Below are 19479 nucleotides of genomic sequence, written 5' to 3'. Positions count from 1 at the left end.
TTGACATTAATGTAAATGTCAATCGTGCAGCGGGCTGTCAGAGTACCCTCCCCTTCCTAAGCTGCGGGAGGAGTCAAATGGGAAGGTTTGTGGGGATTTCTGTGACATTTGTGTGGTTCTAGAGAAATGGGTTTGTTTTGGTTATTTTTATTGGAAGGCTGAGGGTCCATGAAGACTGAAGGGTGTGCCTCATCCACTCACAGGACAGCATGTGCTAAACCTGAAACAGACTATTAAAAATATTTCCTTCTTTGCAGAATGTGTTCGTAGGTGTGCAAGAATTTTCCCTTTAGGGTCTAATTTTGTATTGTCGTCATTCAAGGCAAGGAAACGAACAGGACAAAACTTGGTAAGTCTTTTCCACCTCTCCAAGAGATGGCTGCAACCTGATAAGTGGTTATTCTGCTATTTCCTTCCCTCCTGGGACTTGCAGCTAGAAAGTCAGAGCTGTTCCAAGCCTGAAGTGCAGAATAGTGCCCTCCTTGTTTTGTCCTGTGCACGTGCTGTTGTTGGCTTCCACACAGCAGATAAGCAACTCCATAGTAGGCACAATCAGTCTCTGGAGGTGTTTGGATTTGTCCACAGGAATTCAGGCAGTTCATGGAGTGTTTTGTACCCATTTTGGGCTTATACACATGAAATGGGCAAGTTCTTCCAAAACAACACTTTGTACCTTGATTTAATGCCTTTGACTTAGTAGAGAGATACTTGGAGAAAACAAGGGTAGGTCTTAATGGGCAATAAATGAAGGGGAGTTCTTTATCATTTAGCCTCTTACTCCTAACTGTATTTTTGTTTTTCAAACATGTTAAGAGCGTATATTAAATGAAGCAGAGCTCATGCAGAATGTTATGTAGGTTTTGCTTATATTTGCACTATCAGTACAGCTGGTTCATTGGAGCATACAAGAAAATGTGTGTTTTAAATTAAAAACTACAGGATGTTCATATAGACTCTAAAAATGCTGATCATGGCTGAAAAAATGCCGTTCTTTAAAATTAAGGCAGTTAAGATGCAAAAAGTCTTTTTCTTACAAGTACATGGTTAAGTTTCACACGAAAATTACGTATTTAGGATGAAACACTCCTATGTCAAGGAATTTTAAGATTGCAGTGAACCTCCTCCGACTCCTCTCCCTTGTGTTTTGTAGCAGCTTTAGCCATCCGTTGCTTTTCTTCAGCTTATCTACCTCGGTTTTTACGGAAAACTGCCGACGCCAGCCTGTGCGCGGCGGAGGGCGGGAGGGGCGCGGCGCCGCTCCGGGCCGCCTCCCGCTCGCCGCTCTCTTTCCTGCTGCCGCTGCCAGGAAGTTGGAGAAGGGGTAGTCACTCTCCGCGCTGCTCCGGCCGGGGCTGCGTAGGGCTGGGACGGCTTCCTCTGGAGGTGGGGGGCCCTGCCATGGGGATGTAGCGGGCCGCGGAGCCATGCGCGCCCCGGCGCTGCCCCGCACCTCGCTGGGGACGGTAAGTCACGGCGGGGACTTCGCCGCTCTCGGCGGAGTGGGACCGTGCGCCGGCGGGGCACCGCCTCGCCAGGCAACTGCTCCGGTCCCCCGGACCTGCGGGCGACTGGGAGTCTGCAAAGCGGTGCCCGCCGCCGAGCTTTGGGGCCGGGGCTCCCTTCGACCCTCCTCGCCGCCGTAGGGCTGCGCATCGCTGCCGCTCTCCGGACAGCCCGCTTTCTGCTCGCCCTCTCCGGGGGGCTGTGGCTTCCATCCCGGCAGCCCCGCGCCGGGGCGGAGACCGGGGCGACGGGGCTCGGTGAGTCCGCGGCGGGGCGAGGCGGGCGGTCGAGGCTGCTGCCGGAGCGGCAGGAGCGACGGTAACGGGTCGGGAAGCCGAGCCGCGCCATCAGCTGGGCGCCCGCGGCGTCACCGGGCAGCGGGACCGCGGCGAGCCCGGCGGGGCTCGCTGCCTCCCTCCCTCCGCTCCCCGCCCTCCGCTGGGCACAGACTTCGCCGGCGCCGTTTCCGGGACTTATTCCTGAGTCAGGGAAAAGGCGTCTGGGCTTACAGGAGAGGCGGCGGATTCCCCGGAGCCCGCGGCGCAGCCGTTAACTCGCGGGGCGCGGGGCGGTCCGGGGCTCGCCGGGAGCACGGAGCCGGCCGGGCTGGGATCGCTGGAATCGCATCCGCTCCGCTCCCGCCGCCGCCGTGGGGGAGACGGAGACGAACCGCCCCCGCCTTGCGGGCGTTTAAAGATTAGGGGTCCGCGGCTATGTCCCAAACCACGGGATTTGGATACAAGCAAGTTCAGCTTTGCCGGTAAATCTTCTTTAGCCTTCTTGGGCATCTTAGGGCAAGACTTTTAAGATGCTCGTTGTAATTTTGTGTGTGAAAAAGTTGTAAAAGAAATCTGAGAGTTTTATGAATGACCTGATTGCTAGCCTTGAATGGCCATCCGGTATTAGCAGAGGTGTGATACATCTGTAACAGTAGGGGTGGCATCACTCAACATCATGACATGGCTATAAATTCTGCTATAGAGGCTACAAGGTCAAACGGTTTATACCTGAGCATCCTAGTAACACACACTTTCACTTGGCTGCACTGGACTTGTAATGCTGGGTTAGTGGTTAATTTACTGTCAGAAAGTTGCAACTATGTCACTCAATGTTACCTTCTTCCAGAAGAGTGTGTTTTGTTTTGTTTTGTTTTTTTTCCACTTGGAAAGTTTGGAAACCAGGTAATAAGACATCTAGCACTGGCAGGACAACACAACTAAAACTTTGGAGTAGGAGCACTCTACACCTTGTCTCTAACTGTGGATCACTTACCATCTTGGGACCTAGGTAGGGTACATAAACTGTTGACGTACGGGTAGATTTCAAAGTTAGCAAACCTGAAAAAGTGTATTTCTGGTTTATGAATAGTGGTGCACACATTTCACTGTAACTCAGATACTATATGTGATATTGTTCATATTACTGACAATAAAATGCAAAAAAAATAATTGGATTCCTCAAAGTAATTGTATATGCTAGAGGAAGTGTCTTTCCGTGGGATATCTTTTTGAGGAAATTTCCCCCCTCCTATTTGCTTGTCATTTCAAGTTCTCAATACCACCGTACTCCCTACAGATAATGTTTATCTTTTCCATAAAATCATAATATTTTTTTCAGTGTTACAATTCTTACTCTGTTGCATGCCATTCCATCTGCCATTTACTTTGCAAATCATCCTTTGTTTGCCCTCATGGTGTTTCTTATTCCCTTGATGCCGCCTTTCTAGTTTTCTGATTCTTGTATGTTTCCTGTGACTCTTTAAAATTTCCTGTAGCCTGTTTCCATGCATTTTCTCTTTTTGCCTGTCCTTAAACTAACTTCAGCTGCTCTGCGTTTTTCCCATGCACTTCTGATTGTTACAGTGGACAAAATGGCATCTGTCTTTGCTGAGGCCAGTGTGTTTTGTCTCATTAAGAAAATAATTATAATGGGAGTTTCATTTTTTAAAGAAAATTCAGCTTTATGAAGAAAAAAGACAAAATAGCCACAAGGGTGCTTCTGGCATTGATTCCTTTTGAAAGTAAAAGGAATTGCCATTTTGAAGTTAGAAGCTACATTATATAAAAATTGAAAACCAGGCCACCAAGTGAATTGTAAGAAAGAACTGTTGGGCCACCATCCTGTTTCCAATAGTGGCCAACAGCAGGTGTCTGCCAAGTGTTTTGGAGCAGGGCAAGTGCACAGCAATAAAAAATAAAAATACTCTCTCCACTTCCAGTGATTTGTGACTGTAGAAATTTCTGAGTTGAAATGGTATCTTCATTTTTTGGACCCCAGAGTGTGTTTTTTTTTTTTTTTTTTCTTCTGCTGGTAAGTGTGATGATCACTTTTGGAACCTGAGCACGTTTCTGGCACCCTCAGCACTCTGTCAGGGAGACCCACATCTCAGCTGCATGTTGGCTAAAAAAGTACCTCTCTATATTTGTTTGGAGCCTGTCTCCTGCTTGTTTTATCTGATGCCTCTTAGTTCTTGTACTGGAGGAGACAGAGAACAGTCATCCCATTTCACCTTCTCCATGGCATTCATGACTTTGGGCCCACTACAGTATCCTCCACTCAGTTTTGTCTTTTATAGGCCAGTATTTTTAATCATTCCCTTTATGGCAGCCAGTCTGTAACACTGATTGTCATTGTTACCTTTCTCTGTATAATATCTGGGTTAATTTATATTCTCAAAATTGGGGACCAGAACTACGGTCAGTCCTTATGGATTTTATATTGGCATAAGAACACTATCAGTTTTGTTCTCAAATCCTTTCCCAATAATTCATAGCATTTGATTGCATTTCAACCAGATTTTCATATGTTTTATTTTCCAACCAGATTAATTCGATTGTTTTTTCCAACCAGATTAATTCAACTTTTTATGTACTGATTAATGTGATTTTAATTTCTGTTTTTGAGGACTGTCTGCTTCTAGCCAGATGAAACATTCATATTCGAGTCTCTGCTAATTTCAATTATGTGGTAACTTATGTTCTCATAAATAATCAATGTTGTCAGTTTGGATGCTTTCCCCTTACTTTTTATCAAGTAATCAATTTTTTGCATTAGCAGTATTATTTGGGGTAAAACCAATGTCGTCATTTTGCTCTTTTTTACCCATTTTCTTTAGTCATCACAAAGAGGCTTTGTTTGTATTTGGGGCAGATGCCTTGTGTTTCTTGCATAATCTTATCATCATTCCTGGTTAACTGATTGCTTCCTTCGGAAGCACAGATTTTTCTCTTGCAATCTTGGGAACCTGACAATAGAAAGCACATCTCAAATCAATGTCTCTACTTTTCTCTGTTAGAACAAACAGGAATTCATCTGTTCCAATGAATAGAACTCAGCATTTTAGCTGAGTTCACCTGGTGAGTCACTGACAAGGGGCGTGAGCACATCTGCAGCACAGCGTGGGCAGGGGCCAAGGGCTCATGCCCAGCTGAAAATCATTTGGGGATTGAAGGGGGATGACCCTGTTGAGCCTTCCCACAGTTCTTGTTCCTTCAGTGCTCTGTACAGCAGAGCAGTGGAACTCAGCCCTGAACCCAAGCAGGGAAAGTTAGGGGGGTGTTGCATGTCAGTGCACTCAGGACTCTGCCACAGCGTTCACCACTGTGTCCTCTGAGAAAAATTTCAAAAGAAGTTTTCTTATGATTGTGACCACCTATTGACTTTTCCTTTATTTTCTTTCTCTCTGCTAATACGACATAAAAACTTGTAACTTTATATACTGTATATATATGTATTACATTTTATGATGGGAAGTCCATGATCTTTATAGATAATCACAATTTTCTTGGGTTTTAAGTTAAGATTTCTAAGGCCTTTCTTCATTGTATCAAAGCTATTGTCAGTCTCCTGATTTTAGACAAGGCCTAAAATACAGGACTCCTATATCTGATCTTCATAAAATGAGGGATTATTTATAATGTAGTTCCTGTAGCCCTCTTTGACCTTTCCAGGTTTTAGTGAGCAATGAGAAAAGCTTCCTGTAAATGTTGCTTTAATGCACATTTCTCAATGTGTAAAGCAGAAGTTCTGGTTTCCCGTGAATCTTTGTATAGCAAACTAAAACAAAGGCAAACCTCAAAGAGCTTTTGGAAATGGCTGAAGCAGTCAAAGAACATAAGGGTAATTCTGGACCCTGACCCTGATTTCTTTCATAACTCATTGATCGGAGCAGGATCTCTGTTTTCCTCTGAACATCCAAGCTGATTAATTTTTTATGACTCATCAAAAAGGCTAACAGATGACTAATATGTAGAATACTTGTGCATTGAGCAATCATGCTGGGTTCCTAAGCCAAGGGAACTTTCTGTTAAGAAATATTTGAGACATTTTAATCGCTTATAATGCCTTTTATTTGCAGGTAGTTCATTAGTTTAAAAATGGAATTTGCAAAATGGAAGTCTCTTTTGAGAGAAACAGTTGAGTAAGTTATTGCAATTGAATCTTTGTCCAACTTTGTCCTGCAGGATTAAGAGTGACAAACTAAATATATTTACATGTATAAAATATTTATTTTTTTGATGATGATAATGTTTATACTAAAAGACTTTGTTCACAATTATTTACCACACAATATAAATAGTTACAACTATTAGTATAGGGTTTTTTTTAAGCAATATTGAAGGAAAAATGTTAAAGCTAGCAAAATAATTATTAAGTATGGACTGATGCTACTCATCCATACCAACAATCGTTGGCAGATCTCTTTTGCTCAATGTTGAGGAGTAACCTGGAGGGGCATCGCCACTCAAGAGAGGAGTTTCCACAGACACTCCTAGAAGGGATATCTTAGGAGTTCCTGCTGTTAAAATGTGGAACTAGGCTTTTATACTATAAAGTGAGTGACTGTCAGTCCTATGTTTCTAGGCTAGCCATGTCAGCTCAGCAGCTTTAGATAAGTTATCAGTAATATCAGTTCCATTATCAGGAACTTCACCACATCCTCACTGGTGCCAGTTTCTGTCAGGAAACACTGTTCTTGACATCCCCAGAATGTTTAACTTTAGGATTGATGAGTTGGGCTGGTCTCAGCATTCTCAACACCAAAAGCAGCATGACACCCCCTTCTCCATCCACCACTGTTAACTTTAGCAAATAGGGTAAAGTTTGAGCTGTTTTACTCCCACTTAGGCAGAGCATCCTGCTACACCTATTAGTTCATGTGAACAGGCATGGGGTCATAACAGGCCATGTGTGGGTTAGGAGTTGTTTCTCACTTGTCTAATCCCCATCCTTCTCACTCAGTTTTTCCCTTCTGTGTCCAGCCCTGGCCCACTTCTAGGCATACACTGAGTTTCTAGGAGAGGGAGTCTTGCTCCCAACACAACCCTCTCCATCCTCTTTTTCTCGTTAGTCACACTGTCACATATGTGAATCACTGTACCTGCTTTCTCCACCCTTCTCCCTGAGGGCAAGGAGCCTTGCAGGTAGCAGCAGGGCTACAGACCTGCACAGGCAGGGCAGAGCATGTGATAGAGAGTCACAGCATCCATGCTGAGTAATTTGGTACTCCTAGCCTTGTGAGGTGATAATATGGTAGCCCTGATATGCTGCACTTTCCTGTGCTGTCCCTCTGTTTCAGACACTGTGCCTTATTTATCCTTGGCCTGAGAACACTGCCCTCAAATGACCTTTATTATTTACACCCTCCCACCTATCTTTCTGGCATCTTGCTGTATTCTTCACTTTTATCTTTGCTGTTCCTTTCTTTCTTTACCTTTCTCTGTGGAGATGTCACCTTACTTGCAGGTCTCTGAGCATGGCCTGGTGAGGCAGAAGGAGCAGCAAGAGTTAGAATTGTAGTGGTGGCAGTAATTCAAGAAAATTTGAGATTGGAGATGGTGAAGGGGCTTCTAACTGCTGTCTTAGCTGTCAAAACTTTGCATAGAAGAGCTTTTGGGCTTGTGCCTTGATTTTTTTAACTGTAGCTGTTGAGTAAGTGCTGGCATGAGACACGAGAGGGAACTAAGGTTGCCTCACATGTGAGGAGAATGTGAGGGGAAAGTAGCTGTCACCCAGAGAGGTGGAATGTTTTAAGGAAGCAGCATTCTGGTTTTCATCTGACATATTTTGTTTATTCCTGCATCAGTTTCAGAAGTAAAACCTAGAGTTTCTGCTGACTCTGTTTTCCCTGGGCAGTCCCCAGTCACTGAGAATATGAATCAGTAGTGTGCATGATGTGGTTTGAATTATCATTCAGCTTAGTTAATACAGGTTGTCTGCTTTTCTATGCAGCATTGGTTAGTGGGTACTTGTTTTCTCTCCTGGGAAGTGGAGTATCTTGTATATCTAACAGTGGAAAATCACCTTATTTCACTTACAGAAGACCTCTAAACTGTGCCTTGATGAGCTTTTATCAATGGTTTGAGGCTTCAGTGCTTGGTAAATGGAGCTACATCTGGCTGGCAGTGGGTCACCAGCAGTGTTCTTCAGGGCTCAATTCTGTTCAATGTATTTATTCTAGATAAATTGGAGCACCAGGCAATGATTAACGGAATGAACTCTAACAAGTCCAAATGCTGGATCCTGCACCTGGGGATGCAGTACTGCCAGGCACAAGTATTAACTGGGAGAGGAGTGGCTGAAGAGTGCCCTTCAGAGCAGGTGCTGGGGGTGCTGGTGGGCAGCAGCTCAGTGTGAGTCAGCAGTGTGTGCCCGGGCAGCCCAGAGGGGAAACTACGTCCTGGGGAGCATCAAACATGGCATCACCAGCCAGTCAGAGGGAGGGGAACATCCCATTGTGCTCAGTGTTGGTGTGGCCTCATACAGAGTGCTGGGTGCAGTTCTGAGCCCCACCATTTCAGGGTGATGTGAAGGTCCTTGAATATGCCCAGAGGATGGCAATTGTTAAAGAAATTCTTGACACTAGGTTCTCATCTCCATCAGATAGATTTATTGGCACAAGTCAATTATGATATCTGGTAGCTGGAGCTAGGTGCCTCAAAAGAGGGACCCTGAACAGAGAAATCTCTGGGCCATTATACTCTTATGATCTAACCTCCCCATTCCTCACATGACAGTCTGGACCAAAACATTATTAGGGTCTGGAGTCTCCTCTGTCTTCATTGTTTTGTTACCAAGAGGTTGCCGTATGGTCACCGTCACATCCTCTTAGGTTGGTTTCGGTGGGGGTTTTGGCCAGTTTTGTCATCCATGTTATAATATGGTTGTTACAGCTCATATACCACAATCTATGGGCTATTAAATTTTTTTAACACTCTAGCTGTTAATTGTTAAGTAATGTTTAAGCTACAGCTTTGTCTATTCTAACTATTATTAACGTTCATGGTTTTTATTACTAACATGTATGTTTTTATCTCCATGTTTCACTATGATCCATCTTTGCCTTACACAACACAGCCATAAGGTTCAGATTGCAGCCTACAAGTTCAACTTGCAGCCTAACAATTCTAACTTATGTTAAACAAGCACTTAGCTACTTTCAAGTAATATATAATTTTCAACAGCAACAAAGCTGGTGGAAGGGCTGGCAGGCCCTGTGCCTCAGAGGAGGCATGTCCTGTGAGCAGCTACTGAGGTCTCTGGGCCTGTCTAGTTTGCAAAGATGGAGGCTGAGGGGTGGTCTCATTGTTCTCTACAGCCCATGAGAAGGGGAAGGGGAGAGTGATGTGCTGATCCCTTTTACCTGGGATCCAGTGATAACACACCTGGAAATAGTTCAAAGCTGAGCCAGGAGAGGTTCAGACTGGACACTAGGAAGCATGTCTTTACCGAGAGCGTGGTCAAACAGTGGAACAGGCTTCCTAGAGAGGTGGTTGATGCCCCAAAGCTGTCAGTGTTTAAGAGGCATTTGGACAATGCCCTTAACAACATGCTTTGACTTTTGGTCAGCCCTGAAGGGATCAGGCAGTTGGACCAGATGATTGTTGTAGATCCTTTCCCACTGAAATAGAATAGACTATTTTACTTTCATGTATGGCCTGAATTTTATGCAGTTTGTCGCTGGTATAAATCAGTGTACTGCTGAATGGCTTGGGGAGTTGCTTAAAATGGTGGTGGTTTTTTTTTTTACCATGTGAATGATTTTTCTGGATGGCCGAGTCATTGGTTTGTGAGTCACTTGTGGTCTATGACTCTCTGTTCCTCAGATTATGATCAGTAATTATGTGTTAACTCTGGTTTTATTACACGTATAGACACGCTTTCACTTAATCTGAAAAACTGAAAATACTTCTGTTTTCTTTTGATTTTGAAGATGTACTTGACCAATTTTCTCTGTGTTTTTGGCTTAATCTTTGACACTTTCATCTTGTTTCTATTGCTGACTCGTGTGACTTACGGGCTGACTGTATATATTCTCATATCAGAGAATTGATCATTGGCCAGAGAATCAGATTTTTTTATTTTTGCTGTGTGTCAGAGCAGACCATCTGTGTGAATGACTTTTTACCCATTTTTCTGCAAGCAAGCAATCTTGTAAGACTGTCAGCTGCTGAAACAATTTTTGTTTCTTAGAGAGGAGTTGTTGAATTGCTAACAATTATCCTGTGGTCAGATAATTAAGTCCGAAATGACAGCTATTTAAATATGTGGTTCTCTTTTCCTGTTTGCCATTTTAACATCTGGTCTATTGAATATGTCCTTGTATGACAGAGCTCTCTGAAAAATGGTGTTTTAGCTTTGTAAAAGTTGCAAAGCCCCATCTTTCTTGAGGTTTTAAGTTGCTTTTATGTATGTACCTTTCTCCCCCAAAGCTTTAATTCTGAGAGAGAAACAGGACAGTGTGGGGCTGTCATAGCCATCTCATTTTGTGTATCTTTTCTTAAGCTTGCAACCACAAAATTGGTATCAGCATTGTGGTTTACCCTTATTGGTTTACTTTGCTTTTGCTATAACTCTCCTAGCTGAAAAAGCAAAAAAGAAACAGAACTCTGAAGCTGTGCCTGTACTGCTGGGCATCTTGCCACTTTCAAAAAAGGAAGCTGGGCAAACATTACAATTAAAGGGAAGATAGCAAGGTAAAGCTCTGTGTGAGATTATTTGCATGGGGTGGTGTTTTTTGCAAAAAAATTAGTTCATTTTCATCAATTCATACGATCTGATGCATTGGCACAAGCTCTCTGCAACTCACTCAGAATATGGTCAGATGATGTGGCCAGGATCACTTGTGTGCAATGTGGATGACAAGGGATGCTGGTTGTCAAGTCTTCATCGTGCTGCTGGAGTTTTTTATGGTACTACAAACTAGGTTTTGGGCAAATCTATCATATCCTTCAGGAGTTATCAGCTGGGATGAGATGGGTCTTTGCTGTAGAAACTTGCTGAATCCAGGTTTCACAAATCTTGGGTCAAGTTGTTACCTGGGTTTGTTTTGTTTGTTGGGTTTTTTTAACATCTTTTTGTTGTTGTATGTTTCTTCCTTGTCTGGATGCATGTTTGAAATACATGCCTAGGGTCTGTTTTTCTTTTGGGCCAACAGGAAAAGGAATAGGGTTTGTGATTTGCTGCACTTTCGTTACCATCCTCCTGGTGCAGGATCTTTTGCTGATGAGTCATCTATGCTGTGGTCTTACCAGAGTGTAGACCTTTGGCCATGACATAAACATATTTCTCAATTTCACTGCTGGGAATAGTGTCTTGAAAAAAAAAGTGTCCAGGGAATGGCGTCCTTCATTATTGGTACAGGCTGTTCTTCTAACCCTTTGTTAGTGTATGTGTGTGTACACATTCATGCTCTCTTACAGTCATATGGCAGTCATGCCAGTCTTAATATTTCTGTTAAGATTGGCATGACAACAGTAATTTTCAAGTGGAAAAATAGAAATAAAATCTTAAAGGAAAAAAAAAGAAAATGCACATTTTTGTGTCAGACTGTACAGCCTGATTGTTATCAGCTGCAGTTTAAAAGGTATATTTGATGTGGGGAAAAGTTGAAAACCTGAATTTCCCACATTTCTAGGGCTGACTTGCTCAGGAGTAGTTTTGGAAGCTTTCCTGTACTTTTCAGGCACTGAAATCCTCCTCTGCCTTCTTATTCCAGACTTCCCATCTTGTGTATTTACTCAGTAGAACTGCAAGTACTGGATGCATTCTTCTCCGTGGAACTGTTTCTACATGGCTGGCCTTACTGCCTTCCTTAATAAAAACATTCTTTTGCTCTTGCGTAACTTTCTTGCAAGCTGCAGCATTTTCAAAGCATTCTATCTGTAAATTGCACATCATGAAAAGTATTTGTTTTATATACAACCAGTTTGTCATAGAGACCATTATATGGCATATTAGTAACAGAGATGACAGGCATCCATTTGTAGTTTTTGTGGGTTTTTTGCTTTTTTTTTTTTTGTAAATCATCTCCCCCCATACATTTGTCAGTGGAGGGTGCTAATATCAGAATTGTCAAGTAAATTGAACTCACTGTTATAGTAAAATTTAATTCTAAGTGCTGAAGTCAGGGATGCAGTCTGCAAGGGGTATGATGTTTTCTCATCTTGTTTCTCTCTCTCTCCCTCCATCTGCATTTGCAGGTTATCCTAACATTTCTCTGCGTGTTGACAAAGGAATCTGTAGAAATTGCTCCAGTGCCATATACACTGCAAGTCCATCGTGTAGCTCTGGATGGAAGAGACCCCTCTAACCCCTTGAGGAGAGAAAAGAAGCAGGTGCATTGTCAACTGGACCAATACCTACATCCTAGAAAGACCCACTGCTGCATGAGGTGTCATGCAGGTATGTAAAATAAATACAGTAGTAGCAACCTTCACCTTAGGGGCATTTCCCTGTCCTGCACTCTCAAACTTTCTCTTTCCTACAGCTACATCAGTGCTCCCTTCCTTAGTACCTATCCCTTCTTATTCCTTATCTCTTCTTTTGGGCTGTCAGTGTCATTCACACTGGTGAGAGGAAGCATACTTGGTCCTTACACCATAAACTCCAGGGTTTCTTTGAGGAACCAGTGACTCCGGTCCTCTTTAAGACAATGCATTTGCCTTCCTATCAGAGCTCTATTAAGTGATTTTCTTGCAGGTACCTACAAAGCAAGAGACTGTGATCGGCCTGACCAGGCACCTGTCTGTCTTCCGTGTGCTAATGGCACATTCACAGCAGTTGATAACATCATGTCTAAATGCTTCCAGTGTACACGTTGCCGTACAGGTGAGTTATTATCAAATCTGTAGGATCTGAGGAAAATGGTGGTGAGTGGGGGCTGGAAGGGATGGCAAGGTGAGTAAGGAAGTTTGAAAAAGTAAGTAGTCAAATGGGTAAGATAGTGTATGGGAAGGGATTGGGGACAGCAGGAATAAGGGTTACCAAATTATTACAGTCTGAGACACAATTTGCAGGCCTTTTTGGCCTTTTTCTGTGAAAATGAGGGGATAACAATACCTGTCATTGTAACAGTGCTCTCAGCTGAAGGTGAGGGAAGAGGTTGGAATAATCATTTCTCCTTTCTTTCCTCAGAACTCCAGCAGATAGTAGAGGCCCCCTGCACCCCAAAGCAAGATACTGTATGTGGCTGTCAGAAGAATCAATATCAGTTTGGTTCTGAATCTGATCTCTTCCAGTGTAGGAACTGCAGCTCATGTGACAATGGGATTATTGCCAGCTGTGAGTATGGCAAGGATATGGCTCCAGTACAGACATACTGTACTGGGGTAGACATTAACAACCCTTTGCTCATTTCTGACATGCTGCAGTGCATTGCCCTGAAATTATTGTAGTTTCAGAACAACTCTTGGGTTTGTCTGCTCCCTTTCCCCAGAAGGACTGCCAATTTTTCCTGCCTTGCCATCAATCCCTGCTTTCTATCACAATTTCTTCCTTTTGTCCTTGAACATTTTCCTGGTTTTTGGCTGTTGTAAGGTGATATTTTCTACTTAATTTTGGTGCCTCTGCCTTGCCTGTCCTGAAGCAAGGTCTTTATGCTCTAGAGCAGGTTTCCCTCTTGCCTTCCTTTTTTGTCTTTCTCCTCATGCTCATTGCATTTCCCTTACCAACTGCTGGAAGGACTTTGAGTACAATGGATGAAAATACTGCTGGTCCCAGTGCTCAGCTCCTTGTCAGTCGGTTGCTGAACCACCACAGTGTTCCGTGCAGTGTTTTCAAGTAAAGAGCTGTTTAGGTAATGCTGAACTATACCCCGTGGAATTGGGCATTACCTTGAGATGATGCGGGTGTCTGGGAGAAGTACCTGTGTTAGCTGTCCTAAGGTGCCTCATCTCCAGTCAGGAATCAGAGATCTCTAAACAAATACTGTTTGCTGCCCTCCACTTTGTGCTGTAGTCTAATGTCCCTTAAGTGCCTCTTACCTTGCTGTCCTAAAGCTATCCCCTCTCCTTTGCAAATTCTGCTGCTCCCGATCCCTTTCCCATCTCTTACCCTGTCTAGCATGAGGTTTGCTGTTTCACTGGTGAATGTGTTCCCTCTGGTGCTTGGTAGTCTTGTCACGGTTTCCACACTTGTGCTTATCCACAATAGTCATCATCGTGTGCTACCCTTGAGCAGTTTCCTTCCCTCTTAGTTGATGTAGAACTGTTTTAGTCCTGTCCCTCACTTGCCACAGAATGCTGCTTGTTCTAATACCTTTTTCCCTTCTCTCATGTAGCTTGAAGTCCTTCCATTACTATTCTTGTCTGCTCCTCCTCACACCTGTTTTACTCAGTGTCCATCCTGTGACTCGCTTAGAAGCGATAGCTCTTGCATTTCTTACCCCTTCCACTCGCAGAATATCAGATCACAAGAGTGGATATGTGTCTCATGGCTTGAAGTGATTTCTCCCTGCCCTGAACTGACTTCCTCACCAGTCCCAGCTGCTCAGGGACCACTTCTCCCTCATCTTTGCCTGACTAATGTGGTTTCCCCTTCCTGTCATGCTTGAACTTGAGTAACTTTTCCCGCTTTTGCACATTAGACCAATTTCAGCTGCATTGTAGTTTTAGTCCCTTTCAAATCCTCTACAGAGATGACCCACCTACAAGGACAGTGGTGCTCTTACCTTTTATTTACCTTTATCCTCCTCCAATCCTGTCTCGCATGTAGACTGAATCCTTTTTCTCTTCTTCAGTAGCAGTTTTCCAGGCTTAAAGAAGGATAACCTCTCACCCATCCTGGAGTGGATTTTTCTCCTTTTGTTTTCTTCTCTGTCCAGATTATGGCAACAGTTTCTTCTTTTCTCTACAGGTTCGAAGGACAGGAACACAATTTGCAGGTGTAAGCCTCAGTTCTTCCTGTCACGTAGTAACATTTGCAAGCCTTGCAACAGGTGAGCTTTTTTACTCTGGATGTCCCACCACTGGGTAGGAGAGACAGCAGTTATGAGCTCCAAAGAGGGAGGAAATTTTTCTCGAGGCTCTTTCCATCTAAACATAACTTTACAACATTCTGCCTTTCTGGGGCAATTAGGTCTTCCCCTCTGCCACCCTCAGTCTCCTCTGTGTAGGCAACAGCCCACTAAAAAGACAAAGTCACTTGCCACATTGCATTGCTCTGCTTTACAGGCTCATCTTGACTTAACAGTTAATTAGGATGATTGCAAATGGCTAGTGTATCATTTCATGCACACTCGCATCTCTGGTTTTCTCTTTCAGCTGTGCTGGAGAAGAATGCTTGCAGTGTCATAGCCCAGTGACTACCCCACCAACTTCAGCCGGGCTGAGTGAGTATCAGGGAACTGAGGGGCAGTGGAATCTTTTCAGTGTAGGGCTGTTGTTCTGTTAATACCTTTTGAAAAGTGTTTTTTTCCACTCTCTCAAACCATTATATATTATTACATATATCTTCACTTGCTGTTCTTCCTCTAGCACTTACCTCTCCCTTTCTTAGTCAGTCACGCATTTGCTCTCTTCCTTTTGTCCAGGTGGGACCCTTGTCCTTGGCATCCTTGTTGCAATATTTGGAGTTATCTCTATCCTCTACATTGTAAATAAAGTAGGGAAGCTGGTCCGGGAAAATAGGATAATGTCGCCTTTCTACTCCTGTGGTGAGTACAGCAGCATATGCAGTGATATTGATTGGGATAGGCATCATTTTCTGTGTGTTTCTGTATATGCACACACATGAGGGGACAAGTGGGATCCCTTTACTCTGCTTTTCTGCAAGGCCAGAGAACTCAACAGCTAAGGCTATTGTTAAGGTTCTTGCAACTCTTCAACCATGCCGACAGCTGTGAGTGGAAGTGCATGTGAGCTCATTGCTGGGATATGTGCATTTTTGCTGTAAGGCCTTTTCGAGAGCAAGACTGTGATAGCTGCTTTCCTGTTTTCTCTGGGACTAGAGGAAGTGAAAATAATTTCTGCCTTCTTTTTGTTTCCTTTGAAGTTTCTTTGCCACAGACAACCAAGGAGCCAGTATCAGAGGTGAGCAAGATGGTGGGTATAAGAGCTTACCTTCCGCTTTTGACTATGTTAGCCTGGGATCAAGAGTAATATTTTTCCCCATGGGCTGTTTTCAGGCCTTGTATTTTCAAATGAGCTGAGTAATAAGGCTGTTTAATTAAGAAGTCGTTTTCTGTAGAAGATGGAGCCATTAACATTTTACTTCCCTTCTTCTAGAGGATGCTTCTCAAACTCCTGGTTTTTGCTTTTTTCTTTCTGGATGCATTTTGTTCGGATAGCTGGCCCTTAATCCCCTTTTCTCTCTGCGTACCCCAAGCTTGAAGGATTTAACTAATTTTACTTCACTTCAGATCTTGACTCCACTAGCCTTTCAGTGCTGCTTCACAGCATTCTCTCAGGTCCAGTGTAGCTCTGTAAATAAGAGAGTCCAAGCAGTAGTTGAGGTGGGGGTTTCCACAGCCTTACAAAGAAGGCTGATAGGAAAGGTGGAATGTGGAGTTTTAGAATGGTGGTGATTTTGGGTCTCAGCCTTACTTGATTTTGTAAAGAAATGTTTTTTTCCAGACTACTGTTTTTTGGTGCCAAAAAAGAGTTACACTCTTAGGGTTCTGGTGGAAAGAAATGTTTGGTGTTTTCTGCTCAAACGCAGCATATAGGAAGAACTAAAATCTCAGCACCTGCTCCCTACCTGTCTTGGATAAATTTTAGTATGTAAAGATAGTGATTACTTGCAGGAGACAGGTGTACTGTGCTGCTGTGGGTGATTCTGAACTAAGCAATGTATCTTTTAGGTTGAGGTAAAAAGAAATGAAACTTCCATCCTTCTTCCTGAGTCCCAGAAGGAAATAGAATTGCCAGTGAATGCAACACCATCTGCACCTCTGCCGCAAAGTTCACATGAGTTACCAGACTGCGTCAGACCTGCGAGGAAGACACAGCTTCCAGACAGTAAGTGGAACTCCCCCATCCTTCCCTCCTTCCCCAGGCAAACAAGAACCTGATTATACAGATGCAGCTAGGAGTGTGTTGGACAGGTCTTACCCAGTGTACATGACCTGTGTGCATACTTCATGCATGGCACAGTACAAAGGCAGAAGCATGCCCACAGCCTGTGAATGTGTAGATGCTAAATATCTATGCAAGGCGTTTCTGTTGTCCCTTTTCCCTACCAGCAAAATGGATTGTGTTGACATGCTGTCAGTTTTAATGCCTCTGGGGTAGTGACCCAGAACAATTTTTTTTTCAGCAATGTATGGCAGCAAGGCCCTAAGCATGTGTGGTCATAACCTTACACAAGAGCATAGGAAGCATTCTCATTACATTTTGAGGGATAAGAGCAAGTCTGGACATCACATGAGTCTGTGTGATCACTCTGGAGAAGACCTTAACAGGAGGGGGCAATGCAAGATCCCAAGGCACCATCCAGCCCTGGATTAGTTGCATTCTCCTTGAGGCTGCATAATCTTGTTTCTCATAGTTTTCCTTCTCTTCTCACAGACCCTGCTATTCTCTACACTGTGGTGGATCATGTACCGCCATCTCGGTGGAAAGAGTTTGTGCGGCGTCTGGGTCTGAGTGACTATGATCTAGAGCGAATTGAGCTGGACCATCGGCGTTTACGAGATGCTCAGTACGAAATGCTTAGACTGTGGAAACTGCAGATGGGCCGTGCTGCAACTGTGGAGCACATCAGCTCTGTTCTCAACCAGATGGAGCTCAGTGGCTGCAGTGATGCTATTCAAGAGGCTTTGCTAAACCAGAACTCTCCTCAACCTTGCAGCCTCCACAACCATCTTTAATCTATTTCCGCTTTAGTTGCCTTTGCTATGACTGTTAAGAGAGGATCATAACTCTCTTACTTTTTGCATATCTCCCCATCTTCCTAACACTCGTCAGCTGGGTTTGTTGGAGACAGCAGCAGATTATGCTAGAGGAAGGCTGAGGTTTTCTTCTCAACCAGTCAACACCTTTAAGCCACGACAGACCCCTGCAACAACTCCTTTTCCAAGGAGGGAAAGCACCTCATAAAGGAAGAGGTGTGTGGACTCTGACCAAGATGAAAACAGGAGCTCCAAGTGACTTGATAGATCAGCTGCTCTATGGATAAGTTGTTGCTGAAAGAGGTGCTCCACACACCATGTGGTGGGTAAACTTGTAGGGTAATTTGGTTAGGTTACCCATTCAGATGCTAAAGCACTTACTCACTTCTTGCAGGTCTATTTTTCTGCGAGATCAACCAGTTGAAGTGGCTCACATTGCAGCCTTTTGATTGCTCAATCTTACTCGGGAAGTGGTGGGGGGGGGGAGGGGAGAATGTGCCTATTTCTGGAAGCAGGAGAGGATTGCCCCCTCTCGGTATCAACTAGGAATTATCGCTGTGGCAAAAGACTCGTTGAGATTCAGAAGTGGTGGCTCTCTGTGAGAAAGGGGAGAATGGTATCCTTTACACACCATTTCCCTCAGGCTCCAGAGGAGTAAGTGTTCTGAGCCAGTGAGTCAGATGAGAGAGTTGGTGCTTTTTTTCTGAGTTTTTTTCTATACCTAGAAACCATGTAAGTTAACATTAACAAAACATGCCTGTGTGTTTGTCTAGAGTGGGAAGGAATGCATGTATATGTCTGGGTGAGATGGTACCTGTGCACCTGGTAGCATGAGCACCTCTGCAAATCTGCACTTCTATGCAGGTTGGTAGGCTCATGTCTACCTGCTTATCTATCTGAATGATTCAATGAATCTAATCTAACTGCAAATGGGACTGTGTATGTGTCTGTATATATATTTTAGCAACTGTTGAATAACTTCACACTACTTCCTGAACTGCATTCTGTGATTGCTGCTTGGGTGTGAGAGCCATTTGGTACCATGTCCAGGCTCTCACCATCATTTTCTCACTGCTATTACCCTGGGTGAACCAAAAGTAGCAAAATCAATCAGCCTGCATCAGATGCAGGTTATCCACACATTTGTGACATCAATTTTTTTTAGTCTCTCATCCCTTGACCAGAGAGAAACTTTCTATTGTAAATACACTAAATTCTCTGAATTAAAATTAATATTTTTATCTCTGTTCTGGTTCTGTTCATATCAGCTTCTTTTCTGGGACTGTGGATGGGGGCAGAAGGTGGTGAATAACTTCCAAAAGTGGCAAGCATGGGTGGCTTGGTGGTCTCATTTATTTTTTAGGAAAACCACCCAACTTTTATGTGCTTTTGTATGTAAACCTTAGCTGACCTCAAATGACAACAAGCTAGTTGAGGGCAGGAAGTGGGACTGAAATTAAATCCGGTTGCAGGTCTTCTCAGATATTCAAGAGTTAAAGGGGATGCTAGCACATTTAAAGTGAATTTTTAAACAATATGCAATGAGTAGATTTGATTTGTATTTGGCTTTTTAAACAGGAAAATATCTTTAAATAAAAGAATAATAGTAGGTTAAACTTTAATGTTAATCTTACATGTTTTTTTCTGAGGAACCAAAGCATCATGTTAAGGCTATTCCACTTCAAGGTTTCCTACCTAAAACCTGGAAATTCCTGACAGTCAATGGCAAAGCTGGAAACTGAAGTCACTTTTAATTCCCAGTTTGAGGCTTTGTTTTGCTATGCCTACACACTATTTTAATTGAGGATGATTGTTTGTTTGTTTGTTTTTTTAAATCAGAGACAGTACAAAGCTCACTGTAATACACT

General features: G+C 43.4%; 1 protein-coding gene across 2 annotated transcripts; it reads left to right on the top strand.

Moving 5' to 3' along the window:
• The first annotated feature begins 1284 nt into the window (after positions 1-1284).
• TNFRSF1A (TNF receptor superfamily member 1A) lies at positions 1285-18856 on the top strand. Of its 2 annotated transcripts, none has more exons than XM_064644504.1 (10): positions 1285-1463; positions 11985-12186; positions 12484-12612; positions 12919-13065; positions 14638-14719; positions 15045-15112; positions 15314-15436; positions 15775-15812; positions 16583-16739; positions 17289-18856. In XM_064644504.1, the coding sequence occupies exons 1-10, from the start codon at positions 1425-1427 to the stop codon at positions 17588-17590; spliced, it is 1287 nt and encodes a 428-aa protein (XP_064500574.1). In that variant the 5' UTR covers positions 1285-1424; the 3' UTR covers positions 17591-18856. The 2 variants fall into 2 exon arrangements, with proteins under 2 accessions (XP_064500574.1, XP_064500575.1); XM_064644505.1 differs by lacking the exon at positions 1285-1463 and adding an exon at positions 1854-2263.
• The last annotated feature ends 623 nt before the right edge of the window (positions 18857-19479 follow it).

The sequence above is a fragment of the Pseudopipra pipra genome, chromosome 2 (assembly GCF_036250125.1).
Source record: "Pseudopipra pipra isolate bDixPip1 chromosome 2, bDixPip1.hap1, whole genome shotgun sequence".
Taxonomy (NCBI): Eukaryota; Metazoa; Chordata; class Aves; order Passeriformes; family Pipridae; genus Pseudopipra; species Pseudopipra pipra.
Note: the sequence above shows the minus strand (reverse complement) of the source record. Positions and strands in the feature narration are given on the sequence as shown.

Bases quoted from the DNA above. Each gene is read 5' to 3' on its own strand.
- TNFRSF1A (XM_064644504.1), top strand. From the start codon at position 1,425: ATGCGCGCCCCGGCGCTGCCCCGCACCTCGCTGGGGACG. The intron at 13,066-14,637 runs GTGAGTATGGCA...TTTTCTCTACAG, and splicing joins CAATGGGATTATTGCCAGCT to GTTCGAAGGACAGGAACACA. The intron at 16,740-17,288 runs GTAAGTGGAACT...CTCTTCTCACAG, and splicing joins GAAGACACAGCTTCCAGACA to ACCCTGCTATTCTCTACACT.